Source organism: Hippocampus bargibanti, linkage group LG02 (assembly GCF_051943395.1).
Source record: "Hippocampus bargibanti isolate YZ-2025 linkage group LG02, ASM5194339v1, whole genome shotgun sequence".
In the NCBI taxonomy this organism is placed as follows: Eukaryota; Metazoa; Chordata; class Actinopteri; order Syngnathiformes; family Syngnathidae; genus Hippocampus; species Hippocampus bargibanti.
This window is the reverse complement of record NC_142735.1, coordinates 34,801,616-34,821,550: the sequence shown is the minus strand read 5'-3', so window position 1 is coordinate 34,821,550 and position 19,935 is coordinate 34,801,616. Positions and strand designations below refer to the sequence as shown.

At 37.6% G+C, this 19,935-nt stretch overlaps 3 protein-coding genes across 4 annotated transcripts in view; all 3 read right to left on the bottom strand.

Annotated features, from left to right (window-relative positions):
- Positions 1 to 810: 810 nt before the first annotated feature.
- LOC148902517 (uncharacterized) lies at positions 811 to 9,288 on the bottom strand. The gene is made up of 7 exons (XM_088991129.1): positions 9,146 to 9,288; positions 8,513 to 8,620; positions 7,049 to 7,084; positions 5,599 to 5,694; positions 2,243 to 2,278; positions 1,148 to 1,243; positions 811 to 1,050 (listed from the first exon to the last, which is right to left on the bottom strand). Exons 2-7 carry the CDS (start codon positions 8,610 to 8,612, stop codon positions 1,007 to 1,009), a joined length of 408 nt encoding a protein of 135 aa, XP_088847255.1. The 5' UTR covers positions 8,613 to 8,620; positions 9,146 to 9,288; the 3' UTR covers positions 811 to 1,006.
- A 2,190-nt stretch (positions 9,289 to 11,478) lies between these two features.
- On the bottom strand, positions 11,479 to 14,196 carry LOC148902516 (solute carrier family 25 member 53-like). Its single transcript, XM_089018598.1, has 2 exons — positions 13,995 to 14,196; positions 11,479 to 12,964 (listed from the first exon to the last, which is right to left on the bottom strand). The coding sequence occupies exon 2, from the start codon at positions 12,961 to 12,963 to the stop codon at positions 12,091 to 12,093; it is 873 nt and encodes a 290-aa protein (XP_088874724.1). The 5' UTR covers position 12,964; positions 13,995 to 14,196; the 3' UTR covers positions 11,479 to 12,090.
- A 2,085-nt stretch (positions 14,197 to 16,281) lies between these two features.
- prps1b (phosphoribosyl pyrophosphate synthetase 1B) overlaps positions 16,282 to 19,935 on the bottom strand; it is a 12,540-nt gene continuing 8,886 nt past the window's right edge. For both annotated transcript variants that reach the window (XM_088991127.1, XM_088991128.1), the window contains exons 7-8: positions 19,689 to 19,848; positions 16,282 to 18,502 (exon numbers count right to left, since the gene is read on the bottom strand). In XM_088991127.1, coding sequence (XP_088847253.1) covers positions 18,410 to 18,502; positions 19,689 to 19,848 — 253 coding nt within the window. In that variant the 3' untranslated portion in view covers positions 16,282 to 18,409. The remainder of the gene's footprint in view (positions 18,503 to 19,688; positions 19,849 to 19,935) is intronic.

Sequence of the window (19,935 nt, the reverse complement as noted above, 5' to 3'; positions counted from 1 at the left end):
GGACGTCGGTTGTCCTTTTAATGACTTGCGACTCTGTGGTGAACAAAATATAAAGCAAATGGGCAAAATAATAATAATAATAATAATACATTTCATTTCTAAGCGCCTTTAAAAACTCTCAAGGTCATTTAAAGTCACAGGATACGTTATTCTGTGTGTGAGCAGCGGCAGCCACACGCGGCAGCGTTCACTCAACCCAGAAGTAACTTAAATAGGGAGAAAGCTAGCTAGCTAGCTGGCTATCTATTAGCTGCCTCCCACAAATATCAAGCGGGTGTATCACCACACCAGGGGCATCCAAAGTCGGTCCTCCAGCCATCCATGCAAATAATTGTGACACGTTGTTTGCCTTTTCTGTAGTCGAATTGGCAACAAAAAACGTGTTAGCTTGACAATGACAACAACGTATAGTCCTATTTGTCTGTTGACCGAAACTTTAGTCTGATATCACGTCGGGGTCACCAATTGTCGGGTTGAGTGAACGCTGCCGCGTGTGGCTGCCACTGCTCACCCGCATTAACAAATATCCTATGACTGTAAAGTGTCCTTGAGAATTTTGAAAGGCGCTTATAAATGAAATGTATTATTATTATTATTATTAGCAAGACAACTAGATAGCCATATAGGTAATAGCTATCTAGCCATAGAGCTAATAGCTAGCTCACTAGATAGCTAGCCATCCAGCCAGATAGCTAGCTAGCTAATAGATAGGTAGCTAGGTAGGTTTTCAAACCTTTTCCATATACTATAAGTCTTTTTCTGAATGGTACGAAACAATGTGAGAAGTACATTACTAGTCATGTTAAAATATTTGAGCTTTGCAAAACGAAACTTGTTTTATTTGGATAATTTCGAAAATTAGCGGTACAAAAAAAAACATACATGAATACAGTACTATGTATATATTTTCTAATCAACATCTATTGGCACATCGGTGGCTGGAAATGGGACAGGGTTATACGATGGACGAAAGTGGAGAAAAAGCTGATCTTGAACCACGTGTGGGTCATTTACATCCGGCTTTGGTCAGTTTCTTTTCCGCATCAATGTCTACGAAAAAAAAACAACAACATGCAAATGAAGACAAATAAAAACTACAAATTGACTGTTGATGAGGAAATGCAATGTTATTGTTTTCAAAAGTTACCCTCTTTCGATGGAAGCGGGTTCTTCTCTTCGGTTTCAGTCTTCCGCAGTTTGTTCATGTTAAATCTCGTCACTTCGTCATTGACCATTCTGCCAGCTGTTTAAAAAAAAAAAACATTTCGCATGTTATTGCGGAAACCCATGCCTTTGACAAACGATGACGCAAGTTCTTTGGCACAAAATACGCCTACTTGGAAAGCATTTATTTTCTTTGTACGGTGATACTTTGGCTTACGAACTTAATTGGTTCCCAGAGTGTGTAAGGCGAAAAGTGTGTAACCCAAAAATTAATTTCCCATAGAAAACCATTAAAATGTGAATAATCCGTTCCCAGGTCCCCATAAAACAAACAGGTCCCCATAAAATATTCTACTTTCTAATTTTCTAAGCCTTTAAGCTACACAAAATGTACTAGTTTATGTATAATAAATGTGCTATGGTATTGGTATGGTATAATTAAAGAAATAACCAGTATATAAAGTATAATAAAGTCGTTTTATTGACCTTTGTGATGGTCGTTGATGGCTTGATGGAATGGAGTGGCCGCTTTCATCAGCATTGAACACCCCCCACACTCACTGCTGCGTTATTGACCAATCACGTGGCTTTAACCGAAGACTGGGGGCGGGGAATAGAGGACAAAAACAGTCGGCTGCCATTTTCTTGTTACGGGCTCGTTCGCGAACGACACATCACTCATTGTGGCAGCTCCGTGTGTATCCCGAAAAACAGTTTGTATGCCAAGGTAAAATTTTCATAAATTTAACGTTTGTAAACTGAAAAGTTCGTAAGCCTAGGGGTTCGTAAACCGAGGTATCACTGTACTTCTGTCCTCATTCACTGCCGGACGATGTGGAAAAATGTGTCCACTCCACTTAAACTCAAGCTAGCAAGAGTTTAAGAGAGAAAAAACAAATCTTAAACCCCACAAAACTTTATCTCTTGTTCATTTCCAATCCACATTCCGAAAACGACAATGAAACGTATGGCGTGACTTTTAGTCAGCAGAAATACAGTCATAGATATTTCCGATCATCTGAAGTTGGGAATGGAATGGAAAATGAATCCAAGATGGAGGAAGGTGTGATTCACTTACGTTCCTCTTTGTTGATTTCCTTCTCCTTTTCGATCTCTGGAGAAAAAAAAAATCAAAGGGGAGACAACCAGAAATCAATAATCATTACAAATATATATAGTTTTCAGGAAATAAACAGACACTCCCCAACGGTCGTTCGTAAGTTGAATTTGTTCTTAAGTTGCATCAGTGCTATATAGCTGTATATAAATATGTTTAAGGCTTGTATAAGTAACCTTATTGGTTTGTACTGAAAAAAAAAAACATTTACTAAAATATCTGCTCGATAAAGATACAGACGCTCCCCAACATACGAACGAAATACGTTCGGAACGGTCGTTTGTATAGTGAATTTGTTCGTAAATTGCATCAGTGCTATATTTTGCATTGAACATATGTTTAAGGCTTACGCAAGTATATTTAAGGTTTATATAAATATCTTTAAGGCTTGTATAAGTAACCTTATTGGTTTGTACTGAAAAAAAAAAAACATTTACTAAAATATCTACTCGAAAAAGATACAGACGCTCCCCAACATACGAACGAAATACGTTCGGAACGGTCGTTTGTATAGTGAATTTGTTCGTAAGTTGCATCAGTGCTATATTTTGTATGCAACATATGTTTAAGGCTTACGCAAGTATATTTAAGGTTTATATAAATATCTTTAAGGCTTGTATAAGTAACCTTATTGGTTTGTACTGAAAAAAAAAAACATTTACTAAAATATCTGCTCGATAAAGATACAGACGCTCCCCAACATACGAACGAAATACGTTCGGAACGGTCGTTTGTATAGTGAATTTGTTCGTAAATTGCATCAGTGCTATATTTTGCATTGAACATATGTTTAAGGCTTACGCAAGTGTATTTAAGGTTTATATAAATATCTTTAAGGCTTGTATAAGTAACCTTATTGGTTTGTACTGAAAAAAAAAACATTTACTAAAATATCTGCTCGATAAAGATACAGACGCTCCCCAACATACGAACGAAATACGTTCGGAACGGTCGTTTGTATAGTGAATTTGTTCGTAAATTGCATCAGTGCTATATTTTGCATTGAACATATGTTTAAGGCTTACGCAAGTATATTTAAGGTTTATATAAATATCTTTAAGGCTTGTATAAGTAACCTTATTGGTTTGTACTGAAAAAAAACATTTACTGAAATATCTGCTCGATAAAGATACAGACGCTCCCCAACATACGAACGAAATACGTTCGGAACGGTCGTTCGTATGGTGAATTTGTTCGTAAGTTGCTTCAGTGCTATATTTTGCATTGAACATATGTTTAAGGCTTACGCAAGTATAGTTAAGGTTTATATAAATATCTTTAAGGCTTGTATAAGTAACCTTATTGGTTTGTACTGGAAAAAAAACATTTACTAAAATATCTACTCGAAAAAGATACAGACGCTCCCCAACTTACGAACGAAATACGTTCGGAACGGTCGTTCGTATGGTGAATTTGTTCGTAAGTTGCTTCAGTGCTATATTTTGCATTGAACATATGTTTAAGGCTTACGCAAGTATATTTAAGGTTTATATAAATATCTTTAAGGCTTGTATAAGTAACCTTATTGGTTTGTACTGAAAAAAAAAACATTTACTGAAATATCTGCTCGATAAAGATACAGACGCTCCCCAACTTACGAACGAAATACGTTCGGAACGGTCGTTCGTATGGTGAATTTGTTCGTAAGTTGCTTCAGTGCTATATTTTGTATAGAATGTATGTTTAGGGCTTATATAAGTATGTTAAAGGTTTATATAAATATGTTTAAGGCTTGTATAAGTAACCTGTATTGGTTTGTACTGATAAATAAACATTTAATAAAAAAATATCGGAAAAAATATCGATATATCCGATCCTGCGGCATGTAAATTTTCTCCTTGAGTTCATAGAAATAGTATCGTAATAAGCAGTACTATCGCTATAACCGATATCGATATAACAAGACTTTACTGTATTTTCTTCAAATAGTCCCCATTGTGCATGTACAAGGTATGTTAACAATCGACTTCCTTTCAGGTTGCATCTTATTGCGCCATCGGATGTAGCAATTAAAAGAATAAAGTCACGTGTACTTTGGTGTGACCAGTAAACAGTACAATAAATTATACATGTCGTTGCAGCTGTTTCACAATAATAAGGATTTTTTTTTTCCATACTGGGTGTGTATTTCCAGACAGAAGTACCTAAATATAGTTGGACAGGAAATGTTTCACTACTGATGACTTGTAGCGTATTTTCCGGAGTATACGGCACACCCCCCGATGAATGGTGTATTTCCAAACTTTTTTTTTTTTTCATATATAAGCCACAACGGGCTACAAGAAGTGTAAGGCACACCTTCATTGAATGAAAAACAGTGATACCTTGGCTTACAAACTTAGTTGGTTTCCAGACAGAGTGTGTAAGGCGAAAAGTGTGTATACCAAAAATTAATTTCCCATAGAAAATCATTAAAATGAGAATAATCCGTTCCCAGGTCCCCATAAAACATAATTTTCTACTAAATAAGCCTTAAAACTACACAAAATATACCTTATTATATGTATAATAAATGTGCTATGGTATGATAATTAAAGAAATAAACTGTACTGTATAATAAACTTGTTTTATTTACCTTTGTGATGGAATTGAGTGGCCGGTTTCCTCAGCATTAAACACTTGATGAGGAACGTAGCCTTCATCTTTCACCATCTTGAGGAATGATCCCTTGTAAGTCCTTTCTCTACGATAATTTTACCTAGTTCCTCATCAATTGTGTTCTGTTCACCTGTTCAGCCTGATTGATGGGATATTTTAACCTTGCAGTCGACACTCTGCCTTTGGACTATCAAAGTTGAAACGAGTCCAAAATTCCCTGTTTTCTCACTCTCTCTCTCCGTCGTCTGCCTGTCTTTTTAATGTTTAAACCACCTCCCCTCACTGCTCACTGCGTTCTTGACCAATCACGTGGCTTTAACCAAAGACTGGGGGCGGGGAATAGAGGGCAAAAAAAATGTCAGGTGCCATTTTCTTTTTTGGAGAATGGCTTTACTCTCTCTCTGCCTGTAACCTCCATCCCCTCACTGCTGCGTTCTTGACCAATCACATGGCTTTAACCGAAGACCGGGGGCGGGGACTAGCACTCAGGTGCCATTTTCTTTTTTGGAGAACGGGCTCGTTCGCGAACGACACATCACTCATTGTGGCAGCTCCGTGTGTATCCCGAAAAATAGTTTGTATGCCAAGGTAAAAATTTCAGAAATTTAATGTTCGTAAACCGAAAAGTTCGTAAACCAAGAGATTCATTCGTAAACCGAGGTATCACTGCACACCGGAAAATACGGTCAATGGAATTGCATTGAAACGTTACCACTTACCCTGTTGAGTCGGAAGTGCGTTCTTCTCATCCGTTTTAGTCTTGCGCAGCTTTTTCATGTTAAATCTGGTCACTTCGTCGTTGACCATTCTGCCAGCTGTTTAAAAAGCAAAATCTTGTGTAAACTGATACATTGTCAAACTATTATGGGCTTTTTCACAGTTAGACCTGTAGCTGGAAACTATGCTTGTTTTCAAAATATTATATTTTCATTGCATATCTTTTTTTTTTTGCAGTTAAAATGCTAGTTTTTTTGGGACATTCTGTTAAATTCAATGGAAACAAGTGACTCAGATTGGACGTTAATCTGGAAGTGTAACAAAAAAATATCACACATTTTCTAACAGGCGCTACTCAATAGATAAAGAAACAAAATAAATTAATATTTTATCATTATAAATGCTAAAATTAAGGCCGTACCTGTGTTTTTTTTTTTTTAGAGTTTCGTGAAAGTTTACAACTATCAAAATATGATTTACAGGTCAAACATTTCACTGCTTTCACAATACAGACGCTCCCCAACTTACGAACACGCTACAGTTCGAACGGTAGTTCATAAGGTGAATTCGGTCCTAAGTTGCTTTAGTGCTATATTTTGTGTGGAATGTATGTTTAAGGCTTATATAAGCATGTGTAAGGTTTATATAAGTAACCTGTATTGGTTTGTACTGAAAAAGAAACATTCAATAAAATATATGCCATTGTACTGATTTATTTCCCTTGGAAGGAGGAGCTTTATATTTTATTAAAAACAAATTGCCACAATCAGATAAAATTAGCTGGCTGGCTGCTACCTAGCTAGCTATCTGTTAGCTACCTAGCTGGCTATCTAGTGGCTATCTGGCCGGCTAGCTACCTAGCTAGCTATCTAGTGGCTATCTGGCCGGCTAGCTACCTAGCTAGCTATCTGTTAGCTACCTAGCTGGCTAGCTAACTAGCTAGCGGCTATCTGGCCGGCTAGCTAACTAGCTAGCTATCTAGCGGCTATCTGGCCGGCTCTCTTTTAGCTAGCTACCTGGCCGGCTCTCTTTTAGCTAGCTATCTAGCGGCTACCTGGTCGGCTATCTTTTAGCTATCTAGCTGCTGTCTAGTTAGCCCACTTTTAGCTACCTAGCTGCTGTCTAGTTAGCTATCTTTTAGCTACCTAGCTATCTTTTAGCTACCTAGCTGCTGTCTAGTTAGCTATCTTTTAGCTACCTAGCTGCTATCTAGTTAGCTATTAGCTAAATAGTCAGCTTTCTGTGTTTGAGTTACTTCCGGGTTGAGTGAACGCTGCTGCATATGGCTGCCACTGCTCACCCACAGAGAAAAACTTATCCTGCGACTGTAAAGTGACCTTGAGAGTTTTGAAAGGCGCTTATAAATGAAATGTATTAAAATTATTAAAATCTGGAGGGGGGGGGGAGAAGAAGGGTGAGAAGTCAAGCTTCAAGAAGCGATGTTCCACTTACGTTCCTTTTCATTAATTTTCTTTTCCTCATCAATCTCTGAAAAAAAACAAAATAAAGTAAAAAAATAAACATAAAAACAGAAGTGAAACAGAAACAAATAACTAATTGTACAATACTAACAGGAGGCGCAGGAAGTTTTACAATCCAATATGAAAGTTGTGTTACACACATTTCATGCTATGAGCTAACTTCAAATGTGTTAATACCTTTGTCTGCATGTGATTTTTGCCAACCAATTTTTAAGAAAACTGCAGCAAAATCAAAATCTTCTTGTTGTCGTGATGGGGTGTGTTGTGTGTATGTTGTTAGATTTTTTTTTAATTAATTTTTTTGGAACAATAAACTAAACATGGAAAAATGCTTTGCAAATGTTTGTGTATAGGGACTCAATCAGATTCAAATTAAAGGACAACCGACGCCCCGGACAAGTTGTGTCCATGATTTGTAAAATCACTTCGAATGACTTCGACTGAGCGTATTTTACAAAGATTCCACCGCATATAGCGATATTTTACGTTTTAAGACTTGCGCTGAATATTCAGGAAGTCTAGTTTTCGAGTTGATGACGATGCCCTAAGTGACGTCACGGAGGGAACGCCCCTGACCGAGAATGCATTTTGGGTACTTTGTTTGGTCTGAAAACGTCGTGATGGTGGCGAAATTAGAAGGAAAACACATAAATAGCGCGATGGTGAATCATTGTGTGTTGCACCAAGACTACTATTTGATACTAGTTGACACAAATTCCCAGCAGACAAATCAGTCCATTTCCAATGGAGCTTGGGCGCCATCTTGTGCATTTTCTGGGACGCTACATTGGAGTCCTGACAGCTCGAATTGATACGGGAGGATTTTTTTTAATCGATTGCAAACATTTATGCTTTCCTCTTCGGAACTATTTGAATCATATTCATAACTGGATGAGTAACAAGAAAGCATCTTCTCCCAATCTGAACTCTCTGAAGCCATTGTTTTGATTCTAGAGCAAGGCAAGACGTTCCAGGCGTGACGTCACGAACAAGGGGCGGTACCTTCCAAAACTGCATCTCCGAGGTCATTTTGAAGTAGTTTTGGGACACTAACACATTTTTACTGGTGTTTTGCATTTGACTAATAATATCAGCCTGCGTGTTTTGGGTATTATAGATGCTATAAAACGTTTTTATGATGTCAGATGGGGGGGAAAAAAAGTGTCGGTTGTCCTTTAAACATCAACCAAGGCTGAAAAAAATAAATGTTGAAATGCTGGTTTGTATTGTATTGTTAACCAACTATCATTTTAATTGCAATGCAAGCGTTCATTGTGTCACACACGGTGCAAATCAGATTGAAAAAAAAAAACGACAGAATTTGGGCGTGTCTGCACATTTGATACTTCATTCTAAATCGGCAGGTGTTACTAATTTGTTTGGGGGGTGAAGTGTTAAACTACTGAAACAATGCCCCTAAAAAATCCCACTTTACCCTCTTGAGTTGGAAGTGCGCTCTTCTCTTCTGTCGAAGTCTTTCGCAGAGTCGTTTTATCAAACAGCTTCACTTCGTATTTCACGCTTTGTTCACACATTCTGCCAGCTTTAAAAAAAAAAAAAAAAACAAAGAAAATAGTCACATTTTAAATCACCGATTTGTATATTATATTATTCAACCCAAAAAAAACGCGAAATCGAATTGTGTTGTTCACCATAAAGGGTGTGGTCGAAGTTTCATGCCCATACAGGTACACAAGCCAATTCCATTAAAATGCCTGCGCTCAAGTGAACCCTGAAGTTACGTAAGTCTCTCGGGGAGTTGGCTGGACAAGGAACAACACACATTTCACAACGCGAACCTATTTTTCTTCAAATATAATAAGTTACAAACGTTTGCACGTCGAAAAATCAGAAATGGCGAACATACATGATAAAAAGCGAGAGTTGGCATTCAACAAACAAAAAGAACTTCCGGTTTGAGTTAAATGACTTGTGTGGTTATGACAATAACGATATTTCAGAATCAGAATCAGAATCAGAATACCTTTATTCGTCCCGCAATGGGGAAATTTTAAGTTTCACAACCATATTCGTTCACCATGCAGATAAACATATTAAATAATTTTACCTGCGATTGAGTCGTGGAGCGCTTTCAAAGTTCTTGTGCGAGTAGGAAGAAATGTGGGAATCGAGTAAAACCAACAGATTATTAACTAACGGGAACACACCCCAAAATCTTGTGCTGTGAAATCACACTTTATCCCATTGGCTGATTTTGACTCCCCCCAAACCTCACAGCAAACTTCAATTGGTCAATATGTCGATTTAAAGGCGGGCCTTTAGGCGATGGGTGTGGCTTCCCAATGCCTGCATTGGAGAAAAAAAACATTGCTCCTGCCCTGACTTGCAAGTGAGGAGTGAATTTTTTGAGTCTGTACTGGTCGTGAACTCTGTGAGCATCAAATGTTAATAAAATAAAGATCTTGGTAATTATTTGTGATCTAGTGACACCTAGAGAACTAAATATGACATGGGACACATAAGTCAAACCTTTTTTTTCAGTCACTTTCTAAATCGCTTTACATACATGTTAAGTCTCACGATTTGATCGGGAAAGTCCGTAACACTCACAATACTCACTTTATAAAGCAACTACTGACACAATACAGACAGTTCATTTGGAGATATTCGTGTTAGTAGTTTGAAAACACTCCTTGACAGTAAGAAGCCATCGTTTGCTATTAGAAGAGGTTTAATTAGAACGCAAACAGATGAAAAATTCATACCTGTCAACCTGCGAGACTCACGGCTCCATTTTTTTCTTAACTGAGGGAAAAACCACACGCGTGTGTTATATTTCATTGCGCAATTTTATGAACAAAATTTCACATGTAAACATGAAAACTTTTAACAAGTTACAACATATTTCTAGCAATAATCAAGTTCTTTGTTGTAAATGTCCACCATTGTGTGTGTGTGTGTGTTTTTTTGCTGTGGACCAATTGAATTCGTCCACAGCAAAAAAAAAATAGAATTTGTGTTCTTACAATGTATGTTTATAAAAAAAAACCGAATGATATTACGGAGAAAAAACACGGTAAAATGTTTAATTTAACTCATTTAAAAAAAAAACATTGAAGTTGACCGGAACTTATCTCCTCGGATCTATTGTTTCTTCTGGAGACTTTTCGCACGGACTTGTTTTCTCTTTGGACGACTTCGCTTTTTACGAGTAGCGATATTGGTCATAATTAACATTACGGCGAATATTTAATGACGAAAACGGAATCGAATTACAGCATTGTAAAACAAACAATTATCTGTACCTGTTCCGACTTGCAAGTGAGAAGTGAATTTTTTGAGTCTGTACTGGTAGTGAACTCAGTAAGCTTCAAATGTTAATAAAAATAAACATCTTGGTGATTATTTGGGATCTAGTGCCACCTAGAGAACTAAATATGACATAGCACACAAATCTTTTTTTTTCATTCACTTTCCAACCTGCTTTAAATAGTTATGAAGTCTCACGATTTGTTCGTGAAACTCCCGATTTTGACCACAATACTCACTTTATAAAGCAACTATTGACACAATACCGACGGTTCATTTGTAAGGTGAAACAAACGTAAATGTGAAAAAATAAAGTACATTTTTTATACTCATTGAATGTATCAGAATCAGAAAGCCTTTAATAGTCTCACAATGGGCACATTTGCAAAATAAACAAAATAAAAAAATAAATACATATACATATACAATTAAATATATTTTTAAAAATAAATCACACAGGAGTGGTTCATCAATGAAAAGGTTTCTTCAGTCGTCATCTGTTCCTTTTTTTGAAGCTGTCGGACGTTTCGCTTGTCATCCAAGAGGCTTCGTCAGCAAACTAAAATTTTGCTGGTAGCTCCTGCCCTATATATGTATACAGTATATATCCCTACTGTCCAGGCGTGGCGGTGCCAGACCTCTGCGATGATAGGTCCCTGCTCTAAGGTTGGGAGGAGCAGAGGACTATTCCCTGAGGCTACACTGATTATTTTTATTGTACTGACTGATTATGGTCTCTGACTGGCTCAGATTGCCCCATTTGCTCTGGTATCACCTCATTAGCATGACTAAGTCTATGTGGTAACGATCTAAGAAGTCTGTTGTAAGCACGATCCAAAATAAACCTGACATAATTAAATGTAAAAATAAAAAATGAAAGCATTTTTGTGTTTTTGTTTACTTCTGTGACTGTAAAGTGTCCATGAGAGTTTTGAAAGGCTTAAATTATTATTAATTTTTTTGTTATAATAATAATTTTATTTTTTAATAATTATTATTATTTAATTTTTTGTTATAATAATAATAATACATTTCATTTTATTATTATTATTATTATTATTAAATTTTCTGTTATAATAATAATAATACATTTCATTTTCATTTCATTTTTATTATTATTATTATTATTATTAGTAGTAGTAGTAGTAGTAGTAGTAGTAGTAGTATTAAACTTTCTGTTTTAATAATTATTATTTTATTTATTAATAATAATTATTATTTAATTTTCTGTTATAATAATAATAATATTTCATTTCGAAGCGCCTTTCAAAACTCTCAAGGTCACTTTACAGTCACAGGTTCAGTTTTTCTGTGGGTGAGCAGCTGCAGCCACATGCACTCAACCCGAAAGCTAGGTAGTTAGCTAGCAAATAGCTAACTAGACAGCCAGCTAGCCAGTTCGATAGCTAATAGATAGCTAGCTAGATAGCTAGCAAGATAGCCGGCGAGTAAATTTTGATGATAAATATTTTTAGGGCAAAATAATTCTAATTACACGTAACATCCGACTTACAACCAAGTTCTGTTCCGACCAAACGGTCGTAAGTCAAAATGGTTGTAAGTCGAAATCCATTCAAAATGTTGAATAGAGACTCCGAGGCTAAATGACTCGCAAAGCCAAGTCGAAATAGATAGAAAGCTAGCTAATAGCTAGCCAGATAGAGAGCTAATCGCTAGCTAGATAGCAGATATATAGCCAGTAGTATCGTTTTGTTTGCACGGGTTGTTATATTGAGCGTAACATCAACCCGATTTTTTTTGCTGCCTATCGTAAATGGCCGTCGTGATACCCCAAGTGATACACGATCTTAAAATAACCAGTGCGCCACCCCGATACAGCAACAGGACACTCCTCTGCCTGGAATTCCACAACACCCTCCAGCAAGCCATCACCCCTTTCACTTCCGTCTGCACTTCCACTTGCATGTTAGCCACTAGCACAGATAGCGGGTACAAACTTAAGCTGATCGCCATGGAAACCACAGTCCCAGAAATGAAGGACGACGCTAACGGAGAAAGCCCCTGCCCGGCGACGGCGGCACTTAACGGCCCCTTTAAACCAAAATAAAGCGAGCTCCCAAGGGCATTGCGAGCGGCGACGGGCAGGAAAGCCCGATAGAAACCGGAAGCTAGCTTTAGCGCCTTTAGCTTAACAAAAACGCTCTTTAACGTTGGGAGTTGGCGGTCATTGCGGCCATTTTGTAACACATTTTGAACACGTTCCAATGGTGTAAAAACCAACGCTTCCACTATTCCAACACCGAGTCCCGCCATAGCCGGATGCAGAGACGAGGGTAAGACGTCCGACGACGGTAAAGACAGAAGACGGACAAAAGTGTCCTGGAGTCCAAATAGCAACGTGCCGCTAAGCGTCCGCATCATTAAGGGTGGGGTCACCCCCCTGTAGAGCTTTACGAGGCCTTCTTTGTGAAGCTGTTGGACGGCGCGGTGGACCTGGATGTTGTGGATTTGTTGGCGGAAAACCGTCTTGTAGACGGGGAAGACAATAAGCGTGGAACACAAGCTTGAGGTTCCACCATGGAGGTAGCTTTGGAAACGTGCTCTTGAATCCCACATGCGGTCTCCATCTTGAGCCGGCTTGGAACTTCCTGCCATCCTTTAACATGAAAAAAAAAGACCTCACAAATTAAGCGATTTCATCGCTTACGTGAGCATTAACCTCTGCCGCTAGCTATCTGGCTATATATTAGCTATCTAGCTAGCTATTTATAATAATCATAATAATACATTTTATTTATAAGCACCTTTCCAAACTCTCAAGGTCAACTTACAGTCACGGGATCAGTTTTTTTCTGGAACGTGTTAGCTTTCCATTAGCTAGCTAGCTAGCTTTCTATCTATTTGATGATACATTAGATTATGTTAAAGTAGATTATATTAGATTAGATTTCAAAATCTATGTTGAGATTTTAAAGGCTAGCTATCTAGCTAGCTATGTACCAGCTGTCACCAAAGCTAGTAGATAGCTAGCTATCTACTATCTAACTAGCTAACTAGCAGTGGCAGCCACATGCGCCAGCGTTCACTCAACCCGGAAGTAACTCAAATAGATAGAAAGCTAGCTAGCTAGATAATATATATACAATAGCTAGCTAGCGAGACAGGCATACAGCTAATAGCTAGCAAGCTAGTCAGCTAATAGATAGCAAATAGATAGCCAGCTATGTAGCTAGATAGCTAGCTAGGTAGGTAGCCAGATATATAGCCGGATAGCTAAATAAATAAAAAGAAGTGAAGGTAGTGACAATGACAAAAACTTGCACTGGAGTGAACATAATACATTTCATTTATAAGCGCCTTTCAAAACTCTCAAGGTCACTTTAGGATCAGTTTTTCCGTGGGTGAGCAGCGGCAGCCAAAATGCATTATGTGTCGCTTTCTCGGTCAGGGGCGTTGCCTCCGTGACGTCATTTCGGGCATTGTCATCAACTCGAAAACAAGACTTCCTGAATATTCAGCGCGAGTCTTAAAAGGTAAAATATAGTTATATGCGGTGGAATCTTTGTAAAATGCACTCAGTTGAAGTCCATTTGAAGTCATTTTACAAATTATGGACGCAACTTGTCCGCAGGTGTCGGTTGCCCTTTAAAAGCGAACTAGAAAATCGAAGCAAAAAGTGTACTTACTCTTTTAAATGTTGTGATTCAACAAACGATGATCATATAAGCCACAATAGGAGCACCATTGACTCGTCCACTTCACCTTGAAAATTGCGATAAAACACGGAAATTCAATTAGCATGCGCCACGTGGTGACATCATTTTTTTGTTTATTAGCTCATAGTAAGTATTCTTTTGTATTTTTTTTTTTTAGTAAGATTGGTCACCGTTCTTCTAACACGATGCAGTGTGCTTAGCAATTATGATCCCGCCCTCTTTAGAATAACCATTGGTGGAGATCTTGACGTCATGTCGCCAGCAATTGGCCATGGATTTCTGTCAATCAAGAGCGGAAAAACCAGTGGTTTATTTTTTGAAGATACACGACCCATAAAATAAAAAAAACTTGATTCGGTGGAAATGTCGACACAACTGGATGCTTTCCTCCAGTTGTTTTCAGACTATATTGCAATAAATTCGCTGGTTATATTCGTGTCAGTAGTTTGCAAACACGTCTTGATGGTAAGAAGCAATCCGTTTGATATTTGAAGAGGTTTAATTCAAACGTCAACAGATAGCAACCTGCGAGACATTGTGACCTTACTAACGGCTCCATTTTTTTCGTACTTACTGAAAAAAAAACATCTATATTTCATTGCACAATTTTATGAACAAAATTCACATGTAAACACAATAATTTTAACAAGTTACAAAATATGTATTGCGATAATGAAGTATGTTCTTTGTTGTAGAGCATTGTGGCTTTTTTTGCTGTGAAAAAATGAACGTGTCCACAGGAAAAAAAAATTGGAATTAGTATTCTTACGATGTGTGATGTTTATAAAAAAAATATGAATGATATTACGGCGAAAAAACACGGTGAAATGTTTTATTTCAAAATAAAATTCCACTTGACCGGAAATTGAATTGCCGGAACTTGTTGTTTCTTCTCGTCTTTTCGCCCCGGACTTGTTTTCTCGGTGGACCTCTTTGCTTTTTACGAGTAGCGGTGTTTGTTATAATTCACATTCCTGCTCATATTTAATCACGAAAACGGAATCGAAAATATCTCCAAATTATATTAAACTATTGTTGCGGTTCCGGTACTAACTTTCTTCTCGGCCGTACGAATCTAAAAATGTTTTTAAAAATGTTTGAAAAAAAAAACATGAATGACCAACTACACTAACGCAGAACTACACACAAGCATGAAAATATAGCTACCAATTACACATAAAATGTATTATTATTATAAAGTGACCTTGAGAGTTTTGAAAAGCGCTTATAAATCAAATGTATTATCATCTATATAGCTAGCTATCTATTAGCTAAATAGCTATCTAGCTAGTTTGTAACAGACAATGAGACAGAATGAACTTAACACAACTACTATCTAGCTAGCTATTAGTCAGCTAGCTTTCTATCTATTAACTTGAGTTAGTTGAGTGAACGCTAGCGCGTGTGGCTGCCACTGCTCACTCACAGAAAAACGTAACCTGTGACAGTAAAGTGACAGAGTTTTGAAAGCTGCTTATAAATGACATTATTATAAACACTTGGGATTTTACATTAATGAAATAAAACATGCAATAAAATCATACAAACCTCTTTGCCTGCTTGCCACTCCCAAATGGAAGGTTTGATTTTCGAGCTTTTTATCTTGTCGTTGCTGAACAGTGCAGCGATAAAAGCATGTCCATTTTTACCGTCTTCTCAGTAAGAGGTCGACGACTGGCTTGATTGCCCCATTAGCTCTGGTATTACGTCATCAGCATAAGTAGGCCTATGGTGCCTAAGAATCTATTGTAGGAACGATCCAAATTGAACCTCACCCCACCATACCGATTTAGTGAAGGATTTTGCTGTTTTATGAAAATAGCTTCTTTTACTGCCCTTTCAGGCCATCTATTTTTCTTCCGCTAAGATTTTAACCTCATTGTCGTCAAATGAGTGGTTGCTAGCTTTTAGGTGCAAATGTAAGTCTTTTTTTGGAGAATTTGTTTAGTCTCCCCAACCATACATTTGACGACAAATCTTCGCGAAAGAAAATAGGTGGTTTGAAAGAGGAGTAAAAGAAGCGATTTTCATAAAACAGAAAAACAATTCACTAAATCGCCATGGTGGGGTGAGGTTCAATTTGGATCGTTCCTACGACTGACTTCTTAGGCAACATAGGCTTAGTTATGCTGATGAGGTGATATCAGGGCTAATGGGGCAATCAGGCCAGTCGTAGACCTCATAATCAGGCAAGACAATAGAAGTAATGGCATTTACAACAAGCATGGCTGAGGACACCCCAGACAAGAAAGACAAGTCGCCATTATTGTTTTTTATTTAAAATGTACGTGGACACGAATGCAGTAACCCAGACAAATATTGTCATTGAGAATAGGACATGGGGGGGTAAAGAAAATATTCCAAATGGACGGTATTTGGATTACAATCATCAATGCAGTAAATTGAATCCCAGTACAGGCATTTACTATGAAAAAGCACAACAAAATGGCCACATTGAACAAAAATCAGATGATTATGTTGGTTTTCAGTCCATTTTGGCACATGTTTGTGCTTTATAAACACTCAAAAAATAAAAAAATCAATTCTTTACAGCTTTATTAAAAACCCTACGTGAATACATGGCACACTAAGACTAAACGTGTTTGGAATTAAAATATAAAATCACTTGAAAATAAAATGCAAGGAAAACAAGGAGCACTCATTGTCTCCATAAATTAGAATGCCATTGAAAATTATTTCTGTAGTTCAACTCAAAAAGTCAAATCGAGAATCCAATTACAGTGATACCTTGGCTTACGAACTTAATTGGTTCCCAGACAGAGTGTGTAAGGTGAAAAGTGTGTATCCCAAAAAATCATTTCCCATAGGAAACCATTAAAATAAGAATAATCTGTTCCCAGGTCCACATAAAACATGATTTTCAACTAAGTCTTAAAACTACACAAAATATACCTTATCTTATGTAAAATAAATGTTCGATGGTATTACAATTAAATAAAATAACTGTACTGTATAATAAATTTAAATTTTATAAATTAAGTAAATAATTAATTAGTAAAATTTTATATACCTCTGTGATCGTCAAAAGCCGAAATGAAAAGAAGATGGTCATTGATGGTGTGATGGAATGGAGTGGTCGGTTTCATTAGCATTAAACACTTGATGTGGAACATCGGCTTCTTTTTCCATGTTAAGGAATAATCCCTTGTAGGTGCTTTCCCGGCGATAATTTTACCTAGTTCCTCATCAATTGTGTTCTGTTTAGCTGGGTTGATAGCTTTTTGCATCAAGTGTAAAGATGGCTTGTGCGGGTTGTTTGTGGAGCCTGATTGATGGGAATTTTAACCTTGCAGTCTCCGCCTTTGAACTATCCAAGTTGAAACAAGTCCAAATGTCACTGTTTTCTATCCATTTTGTTACCCTCTCTCTGTCATCTGCCTGTCTCTTTCATGTTTAAACCACCTCTCCTCACTGCTGCGTTCTTGACCAATCACGTGGCGTTAACCGAAGACTGGGGGCGGGGAATAGCAAAAAGCTTTCAACCCAGCTAAACAGAACACAATTGATGAGGAACAAGGTAAAATTATCGCAGAGAAAGCACCTACAAGGGATCATTCGTCAAGATGGTGAAAGAAGAAGGCAACGTTCCTCATCAAGTGTTTAATGCTGAGGAAACCGGCCACTCCATTCCATCAAGCCATCAAGGACCATCACAAAGGTCAATAAAACCACTTTATTAGAGAGTACAGTTTATTTCTTTCATTATAATACCATAGCACATTTATTATACATAAAATAAGGTCCATTTTGTGTAGTTTTAAGGTTTATAAAATTAGAAAATTATGTTTTATGGGGACCTGGGAACGGATTATTCTCATTTTAATGGTTTCCTATGGGACATTATTTTTTGGGATACACACTTTTCGCCTTACTCTGTCTGGGAACCAATTAAGTTCGTAAGCCAAGGTATCACTGTACTAAATAATCAAATTTCCATTGAGATGCAGCTGTCTGTGTACCATTTCTACCTGCAGAGTAACACCTTAAAAAAAATATGACCTCGTTGGGCCAACTCCTCAAATGGTAAATCTGAAAAGTTGGGAAAGGAAAAAAAAAAAAAGCACCCACCACAAATAGTGCCTTGAAAAAAATCGATGTCTACTCCTTGAAGATTTTCACATTTTTCTCCATTTTACAACCAGAAAACATGACTGGACACATGATTGGTCTTCTCCTATTCAAGCTCAATAAATATGATCGACTACTTGGTGCATATGTAAAATATGTGTAACAGACATTGATAGATAGTTCTTTACATTCCCATTCCAAAGGGGAATTTCTCTATTGGTTGTGTTTCAGGCCTGGTTGTGCCTCTTTTTTTTTTTTTTTCATTAATATATTGGCCTATAACAGTAGACACGACGTTACAACGGCACGTGGCTAAATAGGTACGACACAGACTCGCCGTTGTGGGTTCTCCGAATGGCTTCGGCGAGGATCATGGAGATGTCGATAACCTAGAAGGTGACAATATTGAATATTTTTATAAGAGGTTTTTGGGGGGTAAGTGTGATAAAGGAGAATCAACAATATTTTCCGGGACAAATACGGACTTCAAGGAAAACCGACACCCCGGAAAAGTTGTGTCCATAATTTGTAAAATCACTTCAAAAGACTTCTACTGAGCGCATTTTACAAAGATTCCACCGCATACTAAAGCAATATTTTACGTTTTAAGACTCGCGCTGAATATTCAGGAAGTTGATGACGATCCCCTATGTGACGTCACGGAGGGAACGCCCCTGACCGAGAAAGCGACACACAATGGGTACTTTTTTTCGTCTGAAAACTTTGTGTTGATGGCGAAATTAGAAGGAAAACGACATAAATAACGCGATGGTGAATCGTTGTGTGTTGAACCAAAACTACTATTTGATACTAGTTGACACAAATTCCCAGCAGACAAATCAGCCCATTTCCAACAGAGCTTGGGCGCCATCTTGTGCATTTTCTGGGACACTACATTGCTGTCATTGACGGCTCGAATTGATATGGGTGGACTCCTTTAATCGATTCCAAACATTTATGCTTTCCTCTTCAGAACTATCTGAATCACATTCATAACTGGATGAGTCACAAAAAAGCATCTTCTCCGAATCTGAACTCTCTGAAGCCATTGTTTTGATTCTGGAGCAAGGCAGTTTGTGACCAATAGTGATGTCATGAACAAGGGGGCGGGACCTTCTGAAATTCGGCATCTCCGAAGTCATTTTGAAGTAGTTTTGGGACACTTTAAGTCATTTTTTTTATTGGTGTTTTGCATTTGACTAAATATCAGCCTGTGTGTTTTGGGTATTTTAGATGCTATAAAATGTTTTTTTTCTGATATCAGTTAGGAAACAAAAAAAAAAAATGGTGTCGGTTGTCCTTTAATACGTGTCCATTTTGACACCATTTTGCTTCATTAGGTCATTTGCATCTCGCTACTCAGTCATACAATAAGCCGGTTCAATGCAAATGGCTATTTGGGCTCAATTACAGCGATGTTTTTCGCAACTGTGAAAGAATCACCTTATACTGTACTGTAAAATACGATCTTGGTTTTCAACACGCAATGGCATAAGATGAATGCACAACTTCTGAAATTAGTACTAAAGTTGAACTCTTGTGTCTGTTGTCCTTTAAGACATGTGATCGTTTTACCTGTATTTTGGGACAATGCCTCATTTTCTCCTCCTGAGGTATTGTGTTCGTGACCACAACTGCTTCGAAGCAGGCGTTATTGATGCGAGAGATTGCAGGTCCGGAGAAGATGCCGTGCGTCAGGATGGCGTATACTTTTGTGGCACCGGCAGAAATCAGTCTGAAACGCAAAAGTCATTGAGTGTTGATTAGAGTTGAATGATTGTATTAATGTACCGGATTTTGCGGTGTATAACGCGCACCTCCA

Coding starts and splice junctions, on each gene's coding strand:
- LOC148902517 (XM_088991129.1), bottom strand. CDS start 8,612: ATGTGTGAACAAAGCGTGAAATACGAAGTGAAGCTGTTTGATAAAACG. Junction 5,695..7,048: donor GAAAATTAATGAAAAGGAAC/GTAAGTGGAACA, acceptor CTTTTTAAACAG/CTGGCAGAATGGTCAACGAC. Junction 2,279..5,598: donor CGCACTTCCGACTCAACAGG/GTAAGTGGTAAC, acceptor TTTTTTCTCCAG/AGATCGAAAAGGAGAAGGAA.
- LOC148902516 (XM_089018598.1), bottom strand. CDS start 12,963: ATGGCAGGAAGTTCCAAGCCGGCTCAAGATGGAGACCGCATGTGGGAT.